Source organism: Brassica napus, chromosome A4, assembly GCF_020379485.1.
Source record: "Brassica napus cultivar Da-Ae chromosome A4, Da-Ae, whole genome shotgun sequence".
Classification (NCBI taxonomy): Eukaryota; Viridiplantae; Streptophyta; class Magnoliopsida; order Brassicales; family Brassicaceae; genus Brassica; species Brassica napus.
The window spans coordinates 15,408,584-15,430,612 of record NC_063437.1 but is presented as its reverse complement, the minus strand read 5'-3'; the positions used below and the strand labels follow the sequence as shown (position 1 = coordinate 15,430,612).

Here is a 22,029-nt window from a genome sequence, read left to right as displayed (position 1 = left end):
GAGTATCATATCCAAACCCATTTTCTTACTCCTTTTTGTTATTTAGAAGTGGAATAGTCTAAGAGTCTAATAAAATAGTAAACCAATTATCTTTTCTAAGAAAATGAAAAGAGAACCACACGCTTATATAGAGACTCGAATCAAAGACCTCAAACGTAAAATAGTCATTGAAAACTTTACTTCCTTAGAACCTCCAAAACCAACATTTTCTTTAACTTGAAATATCTTCACTTTCCAATCTGATTTACAAACCTAAAAACTTGATACCAAAAAACCAAAAAACCAAAAAACAAAATGATGCTACTATTCAAACCGTCTACGGCCCATGCAAAAAGATCAAAACCACGTCCATACCAAAGCTTCTCCGAATCTCTACTGTTGGATAGTATCGAAGCAACAGAATCTTTCACCAAGAAATGGATATCTCAAGATCACCTCTCCGCTTGCTCCTCATGCACACTCTCCTCCATTTTCTCCACCGAAAACCGCGCCGAAGGAAGAAAATTCGTGGACGTTATAAACAGCTTACAATACGCTATCCAAGGAGTAACGCTGGTCAACCCCGAGTCACACAAGCTCACGAGAGCGCATAATCTCCTCAGCACCGCGATGAAACACTTGGAGAAAGAGTTCTACCGAGTCCTAAAATCGAACCGACGAAACCTCGATCCAGAATCAGTCTCCATTAGATCCATCCCATCCTTCAACCCTAGGAAAAAAGTTTCTATTTATTCAAACGTTCCTAAATCCGAAGAGGCGGATATAATGACCGATCTCCAAATGATCGCTGACTGTATGATATCTTCTGGCTACGAGAACGAATGCGTTAGAACCTACAAGAAGATAAGAAGGTCGATCATCGTTGACTCCTTGAGCAAGTTAGGGTTTGAGAATCTTAGTTTTGGAAAGATTCAGAAACTAGATTGGGATAGTATGGAGAAAAACATAAAAAAATGGTTAGAAGCTACCAAGATTGTTATAAATAATCTCTTCGACGGTGAACGTATCTTATGCGACCACGTGTTCTCCACGTCACCCTCCGTTGCCGAGTCTTGCTTCTCGGAGATCACGCTCGATAGTGCGTTGACTCTCTTCATATTCCCCGTGAGCGTCGCGAGGTGCCGCAAGACCGCCGAGAAGATCTTCTTGACTCTCGACGTTTACCAAACGATCTCTAACCTTCTTCCACGTATAGAAGAGATCTTCAGCTACGACTCGACTTCCGCCGTTAGGTTCCAAGCCGCCGACTCGTTGAGGAGCCTCGGCGAAGCTATTAACTACATGGTGGCCGAGTTCGAAGCCTCCATCGCCAAGGAGGCTTCGAAGTCAGTGATACCTGGCGGAGGAGTTCATCCGCTGACCAGGTACGTGATGAACTTTGTTGTGTTCTTGGCTGACTACAACGAGTCTCTCGCCGGAGTTCTCACGGAGTCGGACCTACCTTTACCGGAAGATTACTTCGGCGGCGACAAGAGCGACGTCGGAGAGACTGCTTCCACGGTGACGACCAGGCTCGGGTGGCTGATCCTCGTCTTGCTTTGTAAGATCGACACGAAGTCTCGTATATACGAGAATGTGGCTCTATCGTATCTTTTCTTAGCGAACAATCTTCATTACGTGATCTCCAAGGTACGCAAGTCGAATCTAAGAGTTGTCTTGGGAGACGAGTGGGTGGCGAATCACCAAGGGAAAGTGAGTCAGTACCTTGAGAAGTACGAGAAGGTGGCTTGGGGAGAAGTGCTGACGTCGCTCTCAGAGGAGGAGAGGGTGGTGCTTGAGGAAGACGTGGCGAAAGAGCGGTTGAAGCGGTTCAACGAGGTGTTTGAGGAAGCGTTTCGGAAGCAGAGCGGTTGGGTCGTGCCGGATACTAAAATGAGAGAGGGTTTGAAAGATTCCGTGGCGAAGAAGCTAACTTATGTTGCTTCTTTGTTTTATGAAAAGTACCACGTGGAGACATGGGGGGATATTGTCAGATACGTCCCTAAGGATTTGGGTAATTACCTTTCTGACCTTTATTTAGGTACAGGAAGGACTTGTATTCCTTCATTCAAACCTACCGAATCGGGACGTTCACAACTTTTCCAATCGGGGCGTTGAAAAGTATTGGAGCAAGTGGTGTTTGTGTAAATATTATACATTTAAGGTTATCGTGATGAAAGATTGATCGATCGTCGTTGGACACGTGAAGCCCTGTGATTGCTTAGCAAAGAATGTTTATATCGTTTCTACCTTGTTGTAAGTATGTGATTGACCGATATTTGTATAGTGTGACTTTTGGAAACGTTTTATAGCCCTCAAAAACGTAAAAGCCCAGCTTAGAAGAGGTATTCTTCATGTAAGCCTATTAGATTTGTGGCTATAACTCATTGTTTTTGTTATCAACATTCTGTCTGTGTAATGAAAAAAGATCTGTGAAAAGGATCATATTACAATTATCATTGACTTTCAAGCAAGTATTTACTGTGACTACCAAAACTTAAAGAAAAGGAAAAAGAGGACATGGTCAAGAGTACAAGATGTTTCTCTTTCTTTGCTGTGTGTGTGTTTTATCTCCTACATATTCACATTTACACTAAGCTCAGGCCTTTAGCTTATGATTGTGTTTTTTCTTTTTTTTTGAACTTAGCTTTCATATTAAAATTGCAAAAGAAGAAAAAGCATACGAGCCCATAAGTCATGGTTTATGTTTCAGAGCCAAAAGCCAGCTATAAGAGCATGCGCAACGGTGAGGCTGGGAAGTCGAGTCCTTAGGATTAGAATATTAAATTTTAATGTTTTTTTTACTTTTTGAATAGTTAAGGATTGTAATTAAAAATGATGTGTGCAATGGTGTCACCTACATTGAATCCTAGCTCAACCATTCAGCATCAAATTTTTGGTCAATCATGAATCAATGGAAAGTCTAACTTCAAGGATCAAGCTGAGCATGAAACCAATTTGCGCTATTCAATTCGATCATCGGAGAAAATCAATTTGTGACTATATTTTCATTATAAACATTTTCTTCTAAAACAGGGGAGTTGAACATTTGATAACAAAAGCTAGGTTGTGAACGTGGACTACAACACGCTCAAGACCTCAGGAGGCCAAACAAGACACACCAAAACTGAAAGTAGGATATTAAAAAACGTCACCTGAAGTTGGTGACACAGACAGAACGTATGCCAGCATCAGCCGCTGCACGGCACGCTACGGGAACAACATCAAACACCTGTGTTTAACAAAAGTGAAAAATTCTCCAGGTGAATTTTACAAAGCAAAAGTCCAAAATAAGTTAACGATGGGCTGAGAAATTGTATGAAAAGAAAAGGTTAATTACCACGAAATCAACTTTGATAGAATGAAGCCACTCCACTTCTGTTTCCAAGATTTCAGCTCGAGGAATCACAGCTGTTTCCACATACTGTGGAAGACGCAGCATCACAAAAAAGTGTAAAGCTCATAAACTGGAAATTGCAATCAAGATAAGACCAATAATCATTTACAAGTGATCACATGAGTTAAAACCTTTTCTAAGGAGGCAAGACGATCTACAGTCAGAGCATCAGCTTGCACAGCTCCACAGTCCAAAAGAACCTAACAATCGCCAATTAATCAATATATCCTTATGTTTCCAGTAAACAATTGAAAGAGTAAGCAAGTAAATGATCGATAGAAACCTTTCGAATCTTTAGCCTAGGAGACTGAATCTCGGACGTGAAGACAAAATCAGGCGCGCCGATGACGACATGAACGTCGTGCCCGGCCGCGATCAAGTGACGGACAACCTGAATTGCCACAAATTAGCCACGATCGAACTAACGCAGTAGTCACAGATAAGAATGATGCAGAGAGAGAGAGAGAGTGAGAAGGAAAACCTCGATGACGCGGGTGGCGTGACCGAAGCCGTGTCCAGTGACGTAGTAAGCGAAGACCAGGTGCTTGCTGGAAGCTGAGACGCCTTCGTTATCGTCAATCCTCATTTTCTTCGACGGGAAAATATCTCTCCGACGATCGCTGAGGGGAAGAAGAAGACTGATTCTAAAGAACTAATAAATTTCCAGCTTTAACGAACGATCCACTCAAATTCGGCCACGTACCACAAGGATCAAGTCCTTAAACCTCCTAATTACGGACCAATCCTTACGTTTATTAGCCTAAATATTATTATTATATTAAAACTAACATATGCTTTAGCGTTAAGGATTCGGGATGAACCCCCGTTGCGGACGCTCTAAGGAGACACATAATTTGGATCATAGACGTAACAGCCGAAAAGAGAGTAGATAGATTTTACATTCGTTTCGTAAAGATAGATTTTATAATATTTTTGTACATATTAACATAACACTACTAAACAATAAACATTGAATAAAATATCTAATCTTTTTTTTGACCATACAAAAATAATCTTAGAGCATGATTAATAAAAGAAGATTAATTTGGAGTTTTTAGAGCATGATTTGACATTTTTTTGCTAAGAAACGTTTCTTATATCTCTTATTTAGAAAAACGTTTCTTAGTACTTTTTAGTTAAAAACTAGAGACGTATTATATATTACACCGAGAACCCTACCATAAGAACATGCATTGATCAATATGGTCTTAGCATTTTACTTCGTAGTATACTATGTTAAGTAAATATAAGATCCTATAAGGACTCTATTGTAAATACAGTATAATACACTAACCCTACTTTGTACGTATGTATAAATACCTTTCATATGATTAATAGAAAACTATTGAGCCTCCTTTCTTATATGGTATCAGAGCAGTTTGATCTGACCTAAACCAATCTACGCTTTTCTCCCCTTCCCTCTTCTCATCTCTTCAAACTTTCTTACCTTCCTCTTCACGGCTTTTCATCATGGCCAACTCCCCTGCATCATCAACTGAAACTGTCCTCATTTCCAACGACAAAAACACCATCCTTAACGTCAACATGTCCAATGTTACGAAGCTCACTGCCTCGAACTTTCTGATGTGGAGTCGACAGATCCACGCACTCCTTGATGGATATGACCTTGCTGGTCATATTGATGGATCGCAAGTCATCCCCTCCCCCACGATGACCACAGAAGCCGGTACTGAAACAAACCCGGCTTACACGATCTGGAAACGTCAAGATCGGTTGATCTATAGCGGTTTACTTGGGGCTATGACCACAACCTTGCAGCCCATTCTCTCTAACACAAACACAGCGGCTGAGATATGGAGCACACTCACCGCTACGTATGCTAAACCAAGCAGGGGCCATGTCAAGCAACTTCAACAACAACTCAAGCATGCATCAAAGGGCAACAAGTCCATCAGTGAGTATGTTCAAGGACTCACTACTATCTTCGATCAACTTGCTCTCCTCGGCAAACCAGAGGATCCTGAAGATCAGATTGACACGATCCTTGAAGGTCTTCCCGAGGACTACAAGACTCTCATTGATCAAATTGAGAGTCGCGACACCCCTCCATCCATCACCGAGCTTCACGAGAAGCTAATCAACCAGGAAGTCAAACTCCAAACAAAGCAACCCGCTATCCTTCCCACACCAGTTACGGCCAACTACAGCAACTCTCGAGGAAATGGCAACACCTACACAAACCGCCAGCAGACGCAGCGACGTGGTGGCTCTCGTGGTGGTCATTCGACTTGGCAACCACAACAGTTCCAGCCAAACTCTAACACCAACACACCACGGGGATATCAGGGAAAGTGCCAAATCTGCGGCATCTTCGGTCATAGCGCAAGACGCTGTCCTCAACTGCAACAAAATGGCATGGCGCTTTCCTCAGGAACCACACCTCAACCGTCTCAGTGGCAACCTCGCGCCAATCTCGCTGCTTCATTCCCGTATAACTCGGCTCCTTGGTTGCTTGATAGTGGGGCTACTCATCACCTCACCTCAGACCTGAATAACTTAGCGTTGCACCAACCATATCACGGTGGTGATGAAGTCGCCATTGCAGATGGCTCAGGGCTACAGATCACACATATCGGTTCCACCTCTGTCCCTACTTCATCAAAATCCTTGGTTCTTAAAGATATTCTTTGTGTACCTGCTGTTGATAAGAATTTGATATCTGTTTATCGGCTTTGCAACGCTAATCAAGTGTCTGTGGAATTCTTTCCTGCTTCCTTTCAGGTGAAGGATCTCAGCACGGGGGTCCGGTTGCTTCAAGGCCAAACGAAGGGTGAATTGTATGAGTGGCCTATGTCTGCGAAAACCCCTCCCACTGCCCACGCCATTTACCCAGACACAAAGGCCTCTCTTACCCAATGGCATCATCGCCTAGGACACCCATCTTCTTCTATTCTTAAAAGCATTGTTTCCAAGTTTTCTTTACCATGTCTTTCAAACTCTGTTTCAGTTTCTCCTTGCAATGATTGTCTTCTCAATAAAACTCATAAAATTCCTTTTCAAACAAGCTCAATCATCTCCACAAAACCCCTCCAATATATATTCTCAGATGTTTGGCAATCTCCCATCTTATCTTCTGAAAACTTCAAATACTATCTCCTCTTTGTTGACCACTATACAAGATATACGTGGTTATACCCACTTACAGCCAAATCACAAGTTAAAGATATCTTTTTACTCTTTAAACCCCTTGCTGAAACAAGATTTCAAACCAAAATTCAGAACCTCTACAGTGATAATGGGGGCGAATATCTAGCCCTTAGACAATATCTATCCAGCCAGGGTATCTCTCACCTGACCACACCCCCACATACTCCTGAGCATAACGGTCTTTCTGAGAGAAAACACCGCCACATTGTCGAAACTGGTCTCTCTTTACTCTCTAAGGCGCAAATGCCTCTTACCCTGTGGCCCTGTGCTTTTGCCACTGCTGTCTTTCTCATAAACCGTATGCCAACTCCTCTCCTTGCCAACCAATCACCATACCTAAAACTCTTTCATCAGCCTCCTAACTACTCTAAACTCCGCACCTTTGGCTGTCTTGCTTACCCATGGCTGAGACCATACGCTCAAAACAAGCTTGAAAAGCGCTCATTACCCTGTGTCTTTATTGGCTATTCTCTCACCCAAAGTGCTTATCATTGCTTAGATCCCACCACTGGCCGTATCTACACCACTCGACATGTTCGTTTCAATGAAACCCAGTTCCCTTATACTTCTCTCACTAAGCCAAACATCGATCCCCAGCCAGCTCCCCCAAACCACCAAAACCAAGCTCCACCTGTCACTATCATCCCTGCAGCATCGACACTTATACAATCACCTCAGTTGGCTACGAACACTAGTTCCTCGGGCTCAGATTCTCCACCTCCGTTGCAGCAGTCACAGTCACCTTCATCATCATCTTCTGCGCCATCTGACGAGCCCATCACCAGTGCACCAATGTCTCCAGTTGGATCTTTGCAGCAACAACAACAATCTTCTCCAGCTCCAGAACCACAACAATCTCCTCCTGCTCCAGAGCCGCCACAATCACCTCCAGTTGCTCCGGAACGTCATCCAATGACTACCAGGTCGCGTAATAACATCGTCAAACCTGCCACCAAATACAACAATGCAGCTCAGGTTCAATGTGATCCCCACTGGATTCCTACTACGTGGCAACAAGCGATGAAACATGCTCACTGGCGTAAGGCTATGAGTACTGAGTTCACCTCCACAAATGAAAATTATACGTGGGATTTGGTTGCAGCAAGTGAAAGAATGAATGTTGTTGGTTGTCGCTGGGTGTTCACTATCAAATATAACCCAGATGGTTCGATAGATAAGTATAAGGCGTGTATTGTGGCGAAAGGCTATCATCAGCAACCTGGTCTTGACTACACTGAAACCTTCAGCCCTGTCATTAAGTCGACCACAATTCGGATCATCCTTGGTTTGGCAGTTAACTGTGACTGGCCGGTTCGTCAAATCGACGTCAATACTGCCTTCTTACAAGGTCACCTTAACGAGGAAGTCTTCATGATCCAACCTCCAGGCTTTACTGATCCCAGCAAGCCATCACATGTGTGCCGTCTTCGGAAAGCTCTCTATGGCCTCAAACAGGCTCCACGCGCGTGGTACTCTGAACTGAAGACATACCTCACGACGATCGGTTTCAGAAACTCCATGTCGGACACCTCTCTCTTTATCCTCAAACACAATGGTCACTACGTCTATTTTCTTGTGTACGTGGACGATATTCTTATCACCGGTAGTTCTCCTTCCATGATCCAACAGGTCATTGATGCTGTTTCTCATAAGTTCTCTATCAAAGACATGGGCTCGCTAGGTTATTTTCTTGGTATTGAAGCGATCAGGACACCACGCGGGTTACATCTGATGCAGAGGAAATATATAACTGATCTCCTCACCAAAGCTAACATGCTCAATGCGAAGCCTGTTGCGACTCCATTGCCATCATCTCCGAAGCTCTCTATCAAGTCTGGTACGACTCTGTCTGATCCTCATGAGTATCGACGTCTTGTAGGTAGCCTGCAGTATCTTGCTCTTACGCGTCCGGACATCTCTTATGCGGTAAACAAGCTCTCTCAGTTTATGCATATGCCTACGACTGATCACTTGCAAGCCGTCAAACGAGTTCTTCGTTACCTCTCCGGGACACTTAGCCACGGCATCTTCTTGCAAAAACAGAGTAAACCTGTTCTTCATGCTTTCTCTGACTCTGATTGGGCAGGAGACTCTGACGATTATGTATCCACGAATGCATATATTGTTTATCTTGGAAACCAACCTATCTCATGGACCTCGAAGAAGCAGAAAGGAGTTGCCCGTTCTTCGACAGAGGCTGAGTATCGTTCTGTTGCTAACACTGCTGCAGAACTGCGATGGATAACCTCTCTTCTTCACGAACTTGGTTTCCAGCAACAGACAACTCCAACGATTTACTGCGACAACATCGGAGCCACATACTTATGTGCCAACCCAGTCTTTCACTCTCGTATGAAACATCTTGCGCTTGACTATCACTTTGTAAGAGGCCATATACAACTTGGAAACCTGCGTGTTGCTCATGTTTCAACTCATGATCAGCTAGCGGATGGACTCACGAAGCCTCTTCCTCGTGCTCGCTTTCAAGACCTGCGTGTCAAGATTGGTGTTCGTCAACTCCCACCATCTTGAGGGGGCGTGTTAAGTAAATATAAGATCCTATAAGGACTCTATTGTAAATACAGTATAATACACTAACCCTACTTTGTACGTATGTATAAATACCTTTCATATGATTAATAGAAAGCTATTGAGCCTCCTTTCTTATATACTATAATAGAGACAATAATTTATACAGTATATGAATAGCAATTGAAAATAGGGAAAATTGCATAAAAAACCTTGAAAGTATCACTTACTAGCATTTTAAACCTTGAAGTTTTTTCACTAACACTTTTAACCTTCAAAGTAACATTTTTATCATTAAAAACCTCCAAAAAAGAAAAAATGACCGGCTCAACAGGTTAAAAACAGTTTTTTTTTCAAAAAATAATTATTTAATTAATATTTAAACAAACAAAAATTAATAAAAATAAAAAAAATTAACAAAAAACTCATAAATTAAAAGAAAGTGAGAAAAATAAATAAAGATTTAGAAAATTAAATAAAAAATAACTAAAAATTCAAAAATAAATAAGATCAAATTAAAATACAGAAATTATAATAATAAATTTCAAAAATTGAAAATTCAAAAAAGTTTTTTTTTTCATTTTCAAATATAATATCGGAAATTATCATTGGAGATATGCTAAAAACCGTCATTGGAGATATGTCGGAAATGACGATTTTTGGCATATCTCCAATGATAATTTCTGACATTATATTTGAAAATGAATGTTGATAAAAAAAAATAATTTTCAAATGAATTTTTTTTTTGAATTTTCACTTTTTTTTTTTGAAATTTATGATATTTTTAATTTTTCTCCATTTTAATTTGATCTTATTTATTTTTTAAATCTTTATTTATTTTTCTCATTTTTTTAATTTATGAGTTTTTTGTTAAATATTTCGATTTTTATTAATTTTTTTTGTTTATTTTATTAATCAAATAATTATTTTTTGAAAAACAAAATTGTTTTTAACCTGTTCAGCCGGTCATTTTTCTTCTTTGGAGGTTTTTTATGATAAAAATGTCACTATGAAAGTTAAAAGTGTTAGTGAAAAAACTTCAAGGTTTAAAGTGCTAGTAAGTGACACTTTCAAGGTTTTTTATGCGATTTTCCCATTGAAAATATGTGCTAGACGCTATTACTTTAGGCTATAATTTATTAGTACTGAATTTAAATGTGTTCAGTCAAGTTGACTTGTTTATATCTTTAATTCTAATGGGTTACGAAAATGATTGAACAACGTACCTGCTACCAGAACGGATTAAGACAGTTTTAACAAAAATGTGATACTTAAGACATACTACATTCGTTTCGTAAAGATAGATTTTATAATATTTTTGTACATATTAAGAAAATACTTTAAATCACTATAATAAATACTATAATAAATGCATTGTTTTATGTAATTTTTAAGTTTTAATAACTTTTAACCAATAATAATTTAATTAATTTAATTAATTTTATTAAAGTTTACAATTTTATCTTTGTAAAACATTTTTTTATAAACGGAAGGAATAGTCGACCAGTCTAATGTCTTCCCGTGACATATATCGTATGTTAAGAGTTAATATATGCGGAATATGCTTACCTCTCTCTCTCTAGTGATGAAATAAACAAGAGTAAGAATGATTGTGTCCGACACAATGCCGCGATATTCTCAATTTTTCTTGATGCTCTATGCTAACTTAAAACTTTGTGCTTTTGTTATTTATGTTTTTAATACCCTATATACAACGGAAATTTTCGCTTAAAATTATGATACCCTATCGATTTCTTTGCTTATGCTCCAAAATCCGACATCTTGTTATTAGGTTGGTCAAATATTCAATAATAAAATATCGAACCTTTGTATATTGTGGAAAGCTGATGAACGTTTGGATATGAAATAAAGAGTTGCTAAAATTATTAGTAATCAAGAATTAGAACAAAACTATATCATATCAATAAGTCATAAAACTATATTTTCGTGAAACAGTTAAAGCCTGTCCCTGCCGGTTGCCAGTAGAGCTGTTTCAAAAAGATGTATTATATTTTAGGTTTTTACATTTATTAAAAAATATACCAGATTTTAATTATTTATGCATCTTTATCAACTATTCTCCACAACTTTTAACCAATAAAATCTTTATAAACACTATTATATTTTTTAAGTTTATAATTTGTAATTAATTTATGTATTGATAATGTAAAATATATATCTTTTTGAAACAATTTTTTTTTCTAAAATATAGATTTTTTTTTAAACTGAGAGAGTAATGAACTTTCAAGTGTGGCAAATCTTTAGCGTATGATTAGCACTAAATTTTGCAGTAAATGTGACGAATAACATATGGTCTCTTTAGCTGCTACCAAATAGGTATTTAGTATGATTGACACTAAATTTAGCAGTAAATATTACGAATATGGTATCTTCAGCTGCTACTAAACAGATAGTTAGTAGACATTATTAGAGAAACATTAATAAAAAATAGTTACCTACTCAGAGTGTATTAACAATTCACGTCGCGGAATGTCAAATCGTGACACAATTTCTCGCTCGTGACCGGTCCCGCATTGACACCATTCGAATGTACTTCCTTTAAACTCTGGCAATTCTAAACTATAAAAAACTTAATTTTTGAGCATATAATGAAATCTTTGTAACAAATACATTTGCGTTCTTGCAAAACAGTTAAATTCATTATTTTTTATCTTGGAAAACTACTCTTGTACCAACAACAAAGTACTCCAAGAACATCAATGACATTCCAACCATAACTCTGGGCCAAATATATTGTCTTGCTTCTTCTGTAGATATGAATATAATTTCACATGTTATATACACATTGTCATGTTTGATCTATAAAACCTGATCACATGCAGCATGTTGGACCAAAATTAGAAATTTGGTTTTAATATTCTTTGTTTATAAAGATACAGATGGGGGTGCCTCGTTTAAGTTAGAACTCATTTATTGATTGTTATATATAATCATGTACAGAAAATTTATATGATAACAGAGAATCGGATTAAATGAACGAGAGAGTAGACTCAAGTCACTCGACATAGCTCCCCATGTGCATGTATACATGTAAATGTACAAACAACGGCATGTATATAGTAAGTTATTAAAGTCATAACCAGAAACCCCCAAAACAATAAAAGATTAATAATATTATTTTTTGTTTTGATACGTATATTTACTCGAATACGATGGTATGGACAAGTATTGTATATATGGCGACGGCACACCAAGGAGTGGTAGGTATCTTTGAATAATTACTATACGTATGTATAATGCATATGGTCAAGCATCCAAATGAGAAAAAGACCTAAGACTTACAACGTAACTCTATCAAGTATCTTTTCATTATAGATATAGCACGAAATTTCAATATAATTTTAATTATATATCATATATATATTTCAACTTTATGCCGCCAAAGGAAAGTTTCAATAATTCTTCCATCATTTGGAAAATTCTTCTAAACTACTACTGTATTGCATTCAATAATACAGTTGCGCCCTTTATTACATGTAGCTACTAGCTAGTATTATTTTGCTATCCAATATAGATTATTATTATTCAATGTTTATGGTTAAAGGACTTTTTTTTGTTTGATGATAACCCAAGCTTGATCGAATCTGAAGACTCGATTAATTCTTTGGAGGCTGGCCTACCAGTGACAGATAAACCAGATTGCTCTACATGGAAGTTAGACATCCACACTATATGACCACACAAATTGGTAAATTTAAGTGATAAGTTTTAAATCTAAATTTAAGTGATAAGTTTCAAATCTGGGACATATAGACCCAGAAATCATAGCTGAAATCATACGTCGATGATCTTTATCGTTGCTGAAATACGTCCGGTGTGGTTTTAAAGGACTATTTTAGTGAGACTTTAAAGACTTCATCATAGCTGAAATCACCCTTCTTGCTGGTAGCAATGATCATGTTCAAAATATTTTGTCGATGATCTTTATCGTTGTTGTCATTGGCCTTGGTGTCTCTCTGTGTCTACCATTGTTCCTTCTTATCTCACTAACATTGTAGGACAAAGTAAGGCTTCGAATGGTGACCATCGTCCCGCCCCGCCCCGCAGTTAACAATAACAAAAAGCTCTACATGTACTATATATTTATACATTTTTATAACTTTAAAACCGCACCACAGTTGAACCGCTTGTCCCACACCGTTCAAACCGCAGTCACGGAGCCTAAGTGTGATAATATACAGAGTTGACCAGGCAGATAATGGATAGTAAGTGGAGAATGTTAATGTGTTTGGTATCAATCTTTGTCACTGTTTATTTTGCACATCCAACTTCGTGCATTTAAAAAAAAAAATACCTCGTGCATTTGATTGATTCTTGTATTGTTTGTTATGAATGTGTATTTATTGGGATTATAACGGCGATTGCAGCTTTGTTATATCCATTTTCTAAAGAAAATTAATATATAAGAAAATCGGACGAAGTCGTCTTGCTTGACTACTAATGTCGTCTCCTCATTTATAATCTCAGTCTCCAAGACTCTAAGTATAATCTTTGCTTTCACTGGTATAAATAGATTTTGACACAATTTCTAGCAGCCTTGTTGACTGCATTTATATACATTTCGTCGTCAATCTATCAAACAACCAACTTTTCAATTATCATATTCTTACCATGAATCTAAACCATAATGTGAAAGTCAAACTAGAATTGACAACTGATTATAACTTCACACCAAAAGTGTTTACTTAGTTGAAAAATGTTATTTGTCCAAAAAGTTAAAAATGTTTATTTGTTAAAAATATGTTTATTTTGTTCATTTTTTAATAAAGAGGATTACTAATTAATTGCTAATGTAAACGCTATGAAATAATACATTTCAGATTATTTTTTTGACAAAGGAAATACATTTCAGATTACTAAGTCTTCTACAGTTTGGATCTTTTACAAACAAAAGAAAAACTATTATTCACTATACGTCTTTCAGAAAAAAACTGTTATTCAACTATGAAGATATAGTATCTACAGTACTCAATGCTAATTATTTGTTTTCATTTTCTGTTCGTATTATTCTAATTTTCCGACTACAAAATTACTAATAGTCGTTATTCAACTAGCTTGTCACACTAATGCATATCACATATGGTTAATAAAGAAAATTAGTTAGTTAAAAGCAAAATACGTAATTAGTAATTTTTTGCTGTGATACTTGGGTTAGTGCTCATAGAAAATTATGGTATTTAATTAAATAGTGTCAAATTCTGATTAGGTATAAGTATAACAAAAAAAAAGAAAAATATATATATATATAGATATTAGTAATTTTTTGCTGTGATACTGGGGTTAGTGCTCATAGAAAATTTTGCTCTTTAATTAAATAACTGTCAAATTTTGATTAGGTATAACAAAAAATAAATAAATAAATATATATATATATATATATTCATTCTTTTTTACATGATAATTTGTAAATAACTTATCCATCAACTTTGAACACCAGTTGTGTATAATATTTTGTCAGGGAGAATATTATTTAGTGTATTTATAAATCTAAAATAATATATGTTATTTTAATATTATTGCACTCTAAACTGGACTCCAGGACCGTTGTATTGTTGGAGAAAAAAGTCGGTAACTGAATCTGTCTTAAAAATGTAAAATATCAAAATACATTTCAAATCCAAATTTTGCCACTGCAATTAAAACGGCAGAACTAGGCAGTCTAAAAGTTCCTATTTACAGAAACGAGTATATTGAAATTACTCCACATTGTCATTGATACTTTGATAGTAGTAAGTTTCGGGACACGTACTTTTAATACACATTAAGGTCCATATACATGTACATCTAACTTTGTTGGAGTGGGAGATGAATTAAATACATACTAGGAGAGAAAGAGAGAGAGAGAGAGAGAGAGAAAGATTAAGTAAAGACATACTAGGTGTTTAGAACAACAGACGGAAGAGAAGGTGAAGAAATACGAAGAAATACGAAGAAACGCACGCAGAAGGTGTGAGACAAAGTGTTTACTAATGAAAGATTAATACGTAATCCTCTACTCAAACCACATTCGGTTGGTGGACGTTGAGATGACTCAAGATAACTTCACTCTCTTGCATGTATTTAATTTAATTTGTGGGTTACTTGTCTCCTCCCTTGCTTTGCTCAGACTCACATTTTAAAGTTCTCTTTAATTATAATTCATAGAACCAAACTACGAAATTAAAATTGAGTGCTAGACATCAAAAGAAATGTGGTATAGGGAATATCTCTTAGCATCTATATATAGGTAATAGTCGATCTAGATATTATGAATGATTTATAGCATATGTGGTAATCACTTTGCATAGCCAAACAAAGAAAATGAGCTCAATTCTGTTTTAGCCTCTTCTTTTGCTATACTTATATTTTTCTTTTTGAAAATTAGCATATATCAGTAATCAACGACTTTTGATCCCATATCGAAGCTTTAAAACATAATTTAAACCAAGCAAAGTATATCAATATTTATAGTAAAGCATGTCTAATTTTTAATCATGATATATTTGTGACTGGTCATATTTTTGATTTTTTTTTACTATCTGTGATAATTTAATGATTTTTAAAAATTAGTCACAAACGCATCGTGACTATTTCGTAGTTATACGATAAATTTGTACAAGCGAACTCACAAAAACGTTGTACTAAAGAGAGAAACAAAAACTCCAAAAAGAAGGAGGATAGGTTATGTGTCCAGCCGATATGAAAACACAACATGTTCATGTTCGCGAGATAAGATTCGACAACTCAACAATAGAAGAAAAATAAGTATCGACAATGCTATAAATACTACAATTACATAATGGTAAACCGCAGACTTGTTGTAAGAAAGCTTCTTTGTGTTTTAATAAAGGAGCAAGTTAAGACTTCTTCCACATTGCATATCCATTTACATCAACATCAACGCGTCCCCACTTATCTCCTAAATCCCAAGTCACAAAATTCACCGCAAACTTGGGCTGTAGAAATAAGTATATTTAGTTTTGTTTATTCTAAAATATAAAAGTTCTCACCAAAAAAAAAAAAAAATTCAACGGTGATGTAGAACCCACTGAAAGGTTCAGAGCTGTCGTTTCCTCATCCATTCTAATGATCTCTCTTATATAATCCCCTTCACACTCGCCACCATATTCTCATGCATCTTACTCATTTCATCATCTCTTACTAACCCAAAAAACAAACACACAAACAAAAAATAAAGAAAATAATAAATATTATGGATCTTCTCCTTCTCTTGTTCTCTATTCTTCTCTCATATCTCTTCTTCAAGATCTGGAAACTCATAGACTCAAAGAAAGACAAAGACTGCTACATCTTAGACTACCAATGTCATAAACCATCGGACGACCGAATGGTGAGCACTCAGTTCAGCGGAGAAATCATTCACCGAAACAAGAACCTCGGTTTAAACGAATACAAGTTCCTTCTGAAAGCCATCGTAAGCTCAGGGATTGGAGAACAAACCTACGCTCCAAGACTCGTCTTCGAAGGCCGAGAAGAGCGTCCTTCATTACAAGATGGGATCTCGGAGATGGAAGATTTCTACGTAGAAAGCATCGGAAAACTCCTGGAGAGACAAAAAATCTCACCTAAAGAAATCGACATCCTCGTAGTCAACGTCTCCATGCTCTCCACAATGCCTTCTTTAGCTTCAAGAATCATAAACCATTACAAGATGAGGGAAGACGTCAAGGTCTTCAACTTGACCGGGATGGGATGTAGCGCGAGTCTAATCTCCGTAGACATTGTGAAGAACATTTTCAAGAGCTACGCAAACAAGTTAGCTCTTATTGCTACATCCGAGTCTTTAGGCCCTAATTGGTACAGCGGAAACAACCGTTCGATGATTCTAGCTAACTGCTTGTTCCGGTCCGGTGGCTGTGCTATTCTTTTGACTAACAAACGTAGCTTGAGAAAGAAAGCTATGTTTAGGCTTAAGTGTATGGTACGGACTCACCATGGAGCTAGAGAGGATTCTTACAACTGTTGTATCCAGTCCGAGGACGAACAAGGCCGTGTAGGGTTTTACTTGGGGAAGAATCTACCAAAAGCGGCGACTCGAGCTTTTGTAGACAATCTCAAGGTCATAACACCCAAGATTCTTCCAGTAACCGAGCTCTTCAGGTTCATGCTAAAGCTACTCATCAAGAAAATCAAGATGCATCAAAACCCTAGCAAGGCCTCCATGAATCTCCCACCGGGGACTCCTATAAAGGCAGGGATCAACTTCAAAACCGGGATCGAACATTTTTGCATTCATACTGGAGGAAAAGCGGTGATTGATGGGATTGGACATAGCTTGGATTTAAGCGAGTATGATATTGAACCGGCGAGGATGACTCTTCACCGGTTTGGGAATACATCGGCTAGTAGTTTGTGGTATGTTTTGGCTTATATGGAAGCTAAGAAGAGACTGAAGAGAGGAGATAGAGTGTTTATGATAAGCTTTGGAGCTGGTTTTAAATGCAATAGCTGCGTTTGGGAAGTTGTGAGAGATCTCACCGTTGGAGGATCAAAAGGGAATGTGTGGAATCATTGCATTGATGATTATCCACCTAAATCGATTTCGAATCCTTATTTGGAGAAGTTTGGTTGGATTCAAGATGAAGAACTTGATACTTTCAAGATCCCTGACGGGTTTATGTAAAACGTTTCCGCACAAAAACGCAAACGCGAAAATAACACAAAAGGTGACAATATTTTCTTCTTCTTCTTCTTCTTTTTTTCCTTTTCCCCTTAGTTAAATTTTTACGTATTTTATTATTTAAAAGAATGGGATTGGAACAGGGATATGAATGCATGTAAAAGAAACTTCGATTTCATTTTGCTTGATATAATTTTTTTGTGTGTATTAATTTGTTAATTTTACACTGTTATAATTAGGGCAAGCACTTCCAGTAAGATGAGGAATTTTACTAATTTGCCATCATATTGGAATGCTGGCCTCTTTTTCATATGTTATGAATTTAATATTTTTGTATTAATGTTCATTTCCACTTTAATTTGTACTATTAATATTTCGCATTTACTGAAGTTTGTCAAGTTTTAATTCACTCAAGGTGATTGCATGTTTTCAATTGTTTGGTTGAAAACTAGTACATAGAAATTAAAGAGTCTGCACTTGACTTATGAATTATGATGTTCAGATTCGGAACATGTCTTAATCTACGTTTCGTTGTTACTGAAATCACACTCACATGTACATGGGAGACATGATTGGGTTTTCTATTTTATTCATGGAACAATTGTTGATATCCACCCTTTTCAGTTAAAAATGAAAACGCAAGAAAAATGGAAAATAAATTGAAGACGAGTTTGTTTGGTGAGAAAACATTCAATGAGCATTTCATTCCACCACCAGATCCCGGGCCCTATTTTTCTCCATAGAAAATGACAAAATTGATAGGCATCCCTTATTAACAAATTAGTATTTAATTAAGTACGCATATATAATAAAGTTTACTCATGCCTCACGACAAACAATAAAGTTAAAAAATGTCCCAATTAGGACTGATTTAATTGACTTATTTAGTAATCGGGGAAGAAAGAATATTTACTAAACATCATTATCTCAGACTCTCAAATGACATTTTGATGCCATAATTACAGAAATATAAGCCGTTATAGCTTCATACTTTGCGAATAAAGGAAATGAAAATGATATTTTTCCAGGTTAGAGCCGACTCATACTAGATCACTTGACTCTGTGACTTATTTTATGAACCAGACGTCTTTATTCTATGTAGTGAATTCAATATAGTTGGAGTTCTTATTACAAAAGGAAAACGAGAGACCCATCATTTTCATTTTAAATTCATTAAATGGTAAAAGTAAAACCGACCCATTGTGTCCAACGTCAAATGCGACCCCTTGTTCTATGGATGAAAACCAGGAAATTAAAGTAGTAGGAATTTGAATTAGTATATTGCTTCTTAATCAGGATATGTTTTCTATGGTAGTATCTTTTTTTTTTTGAACACATTTGAGTGTGTTATTAGTTAGTCTGTAGAAGCCTTCTTTACTTTTTTTTTCTATCATTTAGAATTATCAATCATATTTTAAATTAATTTTTAAAGTTACAATAAAAATTATCTATTTATTAACGTAATATTTTTCTATGATATAGGAACATATATAATTGTAAAATAATTATTTTTTATTTTTAATCTAGTTTTAACAGTAAATTATACATTATAATTTTCAAAATTATGTCTCAATCAATCAGCTCCAAGTAGTAGTATCTTGAACCATATTTTATCATATACTGAGATTTGGGATTTCTCAAATTTGATTGCTTGTTATATATATTGTAAACATATATATGGAAAAATGTCTCTTAATCAAAATTTTTTTTTTGAAACTAATTTTTTTTAACTATTTTCAATTTGTGCGTGTCATACTTACACATGGATCATGCTAATATATCATGTATCTGTCAATTTTATCGGATGTCCCCAAAAAGCCTTTTTGTCAAAATATTGTTTACATATGGTTGGAGATCAGTTATTTTGTATGGGATTATAAAGTTTTTGTGTGGGATAGTTATATATTTTGACGACTTATGTTTCTAATATAATACAACAACTGTTCGGAGATTTTAGTATTAATAATATATTTAATTTATAGCTTTTTATATTTAATTTAATTCGACCGTATAATAATAAGAAAAAAAAGGAACAAGCTAAAAGGGTAATAAATAGGGATGGGTACGTGACAGAAGAAAGAAAGCGGTCCAAAATCGAATAAAAGTACTTTTGCTACTCTTTCTTTAAATTCGCCACTCAAGACAGATAAACGTTTATTTCTCCCACATACACGTGGGAATATTAGGTGCCGTTGATCCTCTAAGATCTATTATCAATAAATAGGAATCTGTATCATTGTAACGACACAACGTGATTTTTTTTCCTTTGGTTGAATAAATCAATCCAACAGAAGTAATCGTGTTTTACTGCCTGATTTCGTAATGTTTAAACCTAATTTATCACTGAATCATCCACCTTTCTTTTTCTAGTTACAATACATTTTGAATAATATGATTTTCTTTCAGAATTCATATATAACATTTCTTTTAGCTAACTTCTATTTGATAATAAGAGAAAATATACTACTCTCTGAGAACATGTTCCTACATTTAGGATGAAAAATGGCAGTAAAAATGAGGTTTACAAACGATCCCAAACGAGTTAGGGGTCAAAACGGTGATAAATGTTTCTTTCGTAAGTACTTGTTTGAGACAGTTACACAAGGAGACACATTGTGTGTTTGTTTTTCGGTGGGAGACACAATGTGAGTTTGGCACACATTCCTTCCACTTTATCCCGCCAGCTGTCCTTTATTGCCCAGAACTACCCTTGGTTATTGTAAAGAGAGTGTTAGCTTTTTAGAAGTCTTGTTTCTTTCTTTATAACTATATTACGGTTCAGTTGTAATAAATGTAAAGATACAGCTATGGGTTTTATGTTGGATGGTGCAGTCGTGGATGGAAGATATGTGAACGTGTGGACGAGGCTTCGTGGACGAGGTTTTTAATCTTACAAGAGTTTCGTAGACTAGATTTCGTGGACGAAGTCTTGTGGATGGTTTTAGTGGATTATAAGTTCATCATTTTCATAAAAAGATGATCAAACTTTTCTTTCATATATAATAAATTTAAGTGGACACACTATCGTGGACAATATATTGTGGACACTGCAATTTGAAAGAATGTATTGTGACGGTGCAATTCACAAGAATGAGTGATGGACGGTATTAGTTATGGATGGTGCCTATGTGGAAGTGTATGTGCAATTTGAAAGAATGAGTTATGGATGGTGCTAGTTATGGATGGTGTGTATGTGGAAATGTATGTTGGTTCGTATAGATAATGACCATGATCTACTAAAACAACTAACCATTTAAAACAATAACATTGAAAAGAAAGACACACTGATTAGTTCCTTTAAAAGAGAAAAACAACAAATAATCATTTAGGACAACATGCTCAAAACAATTTAACACTGACGAAGTAGTTCTTGATACAACAAAACATATATTGATGAAGTTTTTCCTAGTCTAGGTGTGTGTGTGGACAAGAGAGGTGTGGACTCCGAAGTTGGAGATGGACGAGTTGTGGACAGGGGATGTGTGTACGTGGATGCCTTCGACAAAGGCGTGGACAGGAGGACTGTGGGAGACAGATCTGTGGAGTTGAGCAGCATATTGAATATTGTGAACTGTCCCAAACTTTTGTATAGTGCCAATTAGATACCAAACATGGAAGCTACCAACTTAACTTCAAATGTAACATTGGTTTCAATAGTTAATCGATACAACATAGACCAATCAAGCACATGAAAGAACAGAGTAATAAAAGTAATACCTTGGAAGTGAACTCCATAGTTCATGTCTGAACAACATTAGCAACAAATGCAACAACAAGAGACTATCTTCCAAACCCTTATTTGCTTACAAACAGGGAGAAGTCACACTTAACTCAAAATATACCACTGTTTAGATAATAGTTACGTCACACACATAGTTAAGTCATATCCAAAAATTGATATACAAGAGAGATGCGGATATGAGATTGGTGGGTAAGAGAACGATGGGGAGGAGATGGATGGATACGAGCTTGGTGGACATGAAATTCATGGACGACAGCTTTATGGATAACCCATTTGTGAACCCGTCTGGTTGTGATCGGGTGCTTCGTACCCCTCTGGAAATGCTCCACAGTTAAGACCAGTTATGGTCCCAAACTCTTCAAGACTGAATCTCAGGGGGTCTTTACCAAACACAGTTCACAGTGTGTGTTTTTGGTTGCAGAGTAACTGACGAGAGAGGAGACCGTGTATAAGCTTGCATGAAACGGGGCACTGTCGAGCGGGAGATCAAAAAGCTTTCCAAACGGAGACTCTCTAATCCTTGTAAACACCGGAGAACCCCGAAGAATGTGGCGGAGGAAATCTAGGATGTTC

General features: G+C 36.6%; 3 protein-coding genes across 4 annotated transcripts; 2 read left to right on the top strand and 1 right to left on the bottom strand.

The window, feature by feature from the left end:
• The first annotated feature begins 254 nt into the window (after positions 1-254).
• On the top strand, positions 255-2,428 carry LOC125608048 (exocyst complex component EXO70H1-like). Its single transcript, XM_048777819.1, has one exon. It carries the CDS (start codon positions 295-297, stop codon positions 2,095-2,097), a length of 1,803 nt encoding a protein of 600 aa, XP_048633776.1. The 5' UTR covers positions 255-294; the 3' UTR covers positions 2,098-2,428.
• A 536-nt stretch (positions 2,429-2,964) lies between these two features.
• LOC125608047 (L-arabinokinase-like) lies at positions 2,965-4,058 on the bottom strand. The gene is made up of 5 exons (XM_048777818.1): positions 3,858-4,058; positions 3,660-3,767; positions 3,508-3,576; positions 3,320-3,403; positions 2,965-3,211 (listed from the first exon to the last, which is right to left on the bottom strand). Exons 1-5 carry the CDS (start codon positions 3,960-3,962, stop codon positions 3,131-3,133), a joined length of 447 nt encoding a protein of 148 aa, XP_048633775.1. The 5' UTR covers positions 3,963-4,058; the 3' UTR covers positions 2,965-3,130.
• An 11,794-nt stretch (positions 4,059-15,852) lies between these two features.
• LOC106446887 (3-ketoacyl-CoA synthase 12) lies at positions 15,853-20,728 on the top strand. 2 transcript variants are annotated; one of them, XM_022718236.2, is made up of 2 exons: positions 15,853-17,760; positions 18,339-20,728. In XM_022718236.2, the coding sequence occupies exon 1, from the start codon at positions 16,287-16,289 to the stop codon at positions 17,715-17,717; it is 1,431 nt and encodes a 476-aa protein (XP_022573957.2). In that variant the 5' UTR covers positions 15,853-16,286; the 3' UTR covers positions 17,718-17,760; positions 18,339-20,728. The 2 variants fall into 2 exon arrangements, with proteins under 2 accessions (XP_022573957.2, XP_013744154.2); XM_013888700.3 differs by lacking the exon at positions 18,339-20,728 and adding an exon at positions 17,954-18,054.
• The last annotated feature ends 1,301 nt before the right edge of the window (positions 20,729-22,029 follow it).